Source organism: Mus caroli, chromosome 2 (assembly GCF_900094665.2).
Source record: "Mus caroli chromosome 2, CAROLI_EIJ_v1.1, whole genome shotgun sequence".
NCBI classification, from domain to species: Eukaryota; Metazoa; Chordata; class Mammalia; order Rodentia; family Muridae; genus Mus; species Mus caroli.
Window position 1 is genome coordinate 104,952,354 of NC_034571.1, and position 5,027 is coordinate 104,957,380.

Consider the following 5,027-nt stretch of genomic DNA (forward strand, 5'->3'; position numbering starts at 1 on the left):
GTTCCAGATTTCTTTCCTAGGGTTTCTATCTCCAGCGTTGCCTCATTTTGGGTTTTCTTTATTGTGTCTACTTCCCTTTTTAGGTCTAGTATGGTTTTGTTCATTTCCATCACCTGTTTGGATGTGTTTTCCTCTTTTCCTTTAAGGACTTCTTCCTGTTTGGTTGTGTTTTCCTGTTTTTCTTTGAGGACTTGTAACTCTTTAGCAGTGTATTTCTTTAAGTGAGTTATTAAAGTCCTTCTTGATGTCCTCTACCATCATCATGAGATATGCCTTTAAATCTGGGTCTAGATTTTCGGTTGTGTTGGGGTGCCCAGGCCTAGGTGGGGGTGGGAGTGCTGCATTCTGATGATGGTGAGTGTTCTTGATTTCTGTTAGTAGGATTCTTACATTTGCCTTCGGACATCTGGTTTTCTCTGGAGCTAGTTGTTATAGTTGTCTCTGGTTAGAGCTTGTTCCTCAGGTGATTATGTTAGCCTCTATCAGCAGACCTGGGAGACTAGCTCTATCCTTAGTTTCAGTGGTCAGAGTACTCTCTGCAGGCAAGCTCTCCTCTTGCAGGGAAGGTGCCCAAATATCTGGTGTTCGAACCTGCCTCCTGGCAGAAGTTGTGTTCCACTCACCAAAGGTCTTAAGATCCCATGGAGGGTCCAGTGAGGAACTTGGGGGTTTCCAGAAACTCAGCGCACAAGGAACCCCGGTGCTGGATTGGACCAATAGGGACTTGTGCCCCTAATCAGGCCGGGTTATCTGCTTCCCTAGTTAATGCAGTCTCAGGTCCAGCGCAATTGGAATGGAGCAGACGCTGGGTTCCACTCACCAGAGGTCTTAGGGTCCCGTGGGGGATCCTGTGTGGGTCCTTGCGGGTGTCCGGAGACTCCCTGGGCCAGGAATCCTGGTGCTGCAGTGGACCGGAAGGTGCTCGGATGTCTGGAGCCCGAAAAGGGCACTGCCTCAGAAGCTCTGTGACTCCCACCTGTCCCTGAAGCTGTCTACTTCTGTGTGCACACTCTCACCTGTGCAGACTACTTTTAGGCAGAGTCCCAGGACCAAGATGGCTTCCGCCGTTCCTGAGGCAAAAGCCTTTCGGGCCGGGTGGACACCTGTCCTCTGGCTGGGGAGGTGGTCGGATGTCTGAAGCCCCAAAAAGGCCGCTGCCTCAGAAGCTCTGTGGTTTCTGCCTGTCCCAGAAGCTGTCTGCTTCTTTGTGCACACTCTCACCTGTGCAGACTACTTTTCGGTGGAGTCCTGGGACCAAGATGGCTCCCGCTGTTCCTGAGGCAAAAACCTCGTCCCACTTGTTCTTTATATAACCAATTTCCATTGACCTCTGGAAGTAAGCCTAGGGATACCAAAAGAAATGATATCTGGCAGACTGATGTGTTTTACCTTGCAGAAATTGGGAAACTAATGTCGTACACAATGCCATTGATACATATTTAAGGTTTCAATGGGCAACTGCTTTGAGTTTTGAAAAGGCTGATTCCATACATTTACTGAAAATAATGGTTACTATGGGGATAACTGCTTGAATTAAAACTAACAACGGCCCCACATATATCTCCAGCAAAATGAAGCAATTCTCTGCATACTACAATATAAAGCATATTAGCATACAATTCTCCAGTACAATCATTTGTAGAAAGGTCTAATCACACTTTAAAAGAAATACTTATAAAATGAAAAGGAAGAGTAAAAACTATCAAGGATAGACTAAATAATGCTTGTTAACTTTAAATTTTCTGAACAGTAATAAGAACAGAACAATAGCAGCTATGAGACACTGGGTTATAGAAAAAACTTTGAAAGTGAATCAACCTATATACTATAAGGATGTGGTAACATCACCATGGAAACTTGCAATAGTTTTGCTTCTGGTCAAGTGGTTTGGTTTATGTTTCTACAGGAAGTGAAAATCTATGGAATACCATCAAAACTTATAAAGATTAAAACTAAGCAAGAAAAGTCTCCTGAAAACTTTAACAATTGATCTGAAACGTTTATTGTAAATGTCTCTGTTTATAATTTGAAATAAATGCTTGGTACAAAAAAACAGAGAGAGAGAAAGAGAGAGAGAGAGAGAGAGAGAGAGAGAGAGAGAGCAATTAATGACAAAACAGAAAAAGGAAATGTACTGAGAATTATGGCTTCTTTAAAAAGCACAGAAATGTTACTTGAATATGTTTTTCTTTTAATCCCAGGTTTGATATTTGGGGCTGCTTCATATTATCCACAGCAGCTAACTATGATTTGTCTTGTGGTCTGGCAGGGTCTTGATTTTGTCACCTGAATATAGTTTACATTTGGAGTTCTGGAGACACTTTAGAGGGTATATAAATATCAGCACCCTGAAGGAAGCAATGCTGCTGCTACTGCTGGTTGCTGGTTGCTGGTTGCTGGTTGCTGGGTGATGGGTGATGGGTGATGGATGATTGATGGATGATGGTCACTAGTTGAAGATATCCTGACAGTGAAGATTTGACTTGCCCCAAAGATCTCAATGCCTCTAATTATTAGGAAGTATTCTAATGATAATGATCTCCCTTTCTCCTCTGTCTTTCTCTCCTACCTAGTGTTGTGAGATTAGAATGATAAAGAAGGGCAGTAGAGAAAAGAACACAATAAAATAGTCAGACTACAGGCCAGAGGACAACATGTGGGGCCATCTCTTTCCTTTCACCATGCAGAATCCAGGGATTTGACTCAGTTATGACCTTAGAACTTCCAGTTTGGTATCAAGTGCCTGAACTTGATGAGACATTTCCCTGGCTTTGATTCTTTTTCTTTCAACCTGTGAAATTTATATCTCTTTTCTTGGACTATTTTCAACAATAAATATGTAATATATTACAGTCTGTAAGCAGTTAGAAACAAGGCAAATAATCTTTTAAGTTCTACTACCGATCTACTAAAGAAATACTGGGTATAAAAGATTGAAAATTGTTGGGGGGGATGGGTAGCTGAACTATAGAGAACTTAATTAATTTGTATAAGGTCTGGATTGATCTCTAGCACTGCAAAAGCAAAAAATAATAAAAGGTAAAAATAAAATAAAATAAAATAAAACATTCTATTAATGAAATCATTCCTAGTTCCAAAGCACTTAAAGACATGGTCTCAATTATAACCATTTGAAACAACAGAAATGTTCTTAGTGATGAGTTTTTAACTCGCAGAGGAAATCACCTAGAGCTGAAAAAAAAATGTAGAATCTGAATTTGAGGAAAGACTCAAATCTGAGAAGGTTCGATTAAGCACAGCGGGTGAAGGTGATGAGATGGAAACCATGACAGGAGAATTGGGAGGACGCGTGCACCTGACACTACCAACAACGCCAGTAGTACTTCCAAAAAGATAAAAACTATCTACTGACTTATTTTAATTGGAACATATCAACAGAGAGTACAGAAAATAATCCTAATTCTCTAAGTGTATTTGGTGCTGAGGACCAGTAAGGAGGAAATAAAAAGTGTTGGTGAGGAAAATAGTTCACATATTTCTTTAAAGTATATCACAAGGAACGAGGTAGTAACCAAGAAAAGGAGGAAAGGTGTAATAATAGTTCCATGCTCATAGGATTGTCATGTAATAAATACTATATAAAACCAGCAAAAAATCAAATTAAAAAAACCTTCTTTTATTAATGATGTAACTGTAAATCTCAACAACCCAAGGCATATCAGTAATACACTCCAGAATATATTTGGGAGTGTACAGCAGGCAAAAGCAAATGACTCTATTATAATATTAAATCCCGTTCTGCAGCATTATGATGGGGTATCTATAGCTCCATTATCACAGTCAAACCATTTATGACATTTTCCTGTAATGCCTAAGATAGCCCCACAGTCTCCCCATTGCCACTTTCATGTCTTTGTTCCTGAATGTATAGATGACTGGATTCAAAAAAGGAGTGATAAATGCATCAAAGATAGCAAGATATTTATCAAGGTGTGATGTTGGTGAAGGCCATGTATAGAAAAACATCAGTGGCCCAAAGAACAAGATGACCACAGTGATGTGTGCTGAAAGAGTGGAAAGGGCCTTAGATAATCCACCAGAAGAATGTTTCCAAACAGTGAATAGAATGAAAATATAGGAAATGACCAGTAGAATAAAGGAGCCCACAGAAATGAGCCCACTGTTGACAGTGACCATGAGCTCAAGCTCTTGAGTGTTTGTGCAGGCGAGTCTGAGGAGTCGGGGCAGGTCACAGTAAAAACTGTCCAGTGTATTAGGACCACAGAAAGGCAAGTCTACAACAAACACTAATTGTACCACTGAATGAATAAGACCAATGACCCAGGAAGTGATTAAAAAGAACAGACACACTCGTGGGCTCATGATGATCAGGTAATGCAGAGGCTTGCATATGGCTACATATCTGTCAAAAGCCATGGCTATGAGCAGCACCATCTCAGTTCCCCCAACTGCATGACTGAAGAAGATCTGAGTTATACATCCCCAGAAGGAGATGGTTTTGTGTTTCTTGAAAATGTCACAGATCATCTTAGGAGCCGTAATTGAGCAGAATATCATATCAATGACTGAGAGATTAGCTAAGAGGAAATACAGGGGGGATTTCAGATGAGGATCCAAGGTTACAGTGAGCACAATGACAAGGTTGCCAATCATACTTGCAAAGTAGAACAGCAAGGTGAAGAAAAAGAGTAAAAACTGAACCTCCCATATATTAGTGATCCCGAGGAACACAAACTCTGATACTACAGAGCAATTCATTCCATACGTTGCTTCCAACGTCAGAATCAGCATTCGTATTTGCTGAGGGGAGAATAAAAATGAGAACAATTTACCGAGGCAAGTTAGTGTTTAGAAAGGAAAGCCTGCAACTGTGGAGGTAATTATTACATTAATATTACACACAGCAACATAATCTCTATCACATACACTAACTTCCACTTAGATGGGTCAGTTGATTTCTGCACAGCATCATAGTTTTTACAACTAGCTACTACTACTAAATTAGTTTCATCTGTAGACTGTGTAGTCTATGCTGTTGCTTAATA

At 40.4% G+C, this 5,027-nt stretch overlaps 1 protein-coding gene across 1 annotated transcript; it reads right to left on the bottom strand.

The window, feature by feature from the left end:
* Positions 1-3,810: 3,810 nt before the first annotated feature.
* Positions 3,811-4,774, bottom strand: LOC110289503 (olfactory receptor 4F15). The gene has a single exon (XM_021155731.1). It carries the CDS (start codon positions 4,771-4,773, stop codon positions 3,811-3,813), a length of 963 nt encoding a protein of 320 aa, XP_021011390.1. The 5' UTR covers position 4,774.
* Between the last annotated feature and the right edge of the window lie 253 nt (positions 4,775-5,027).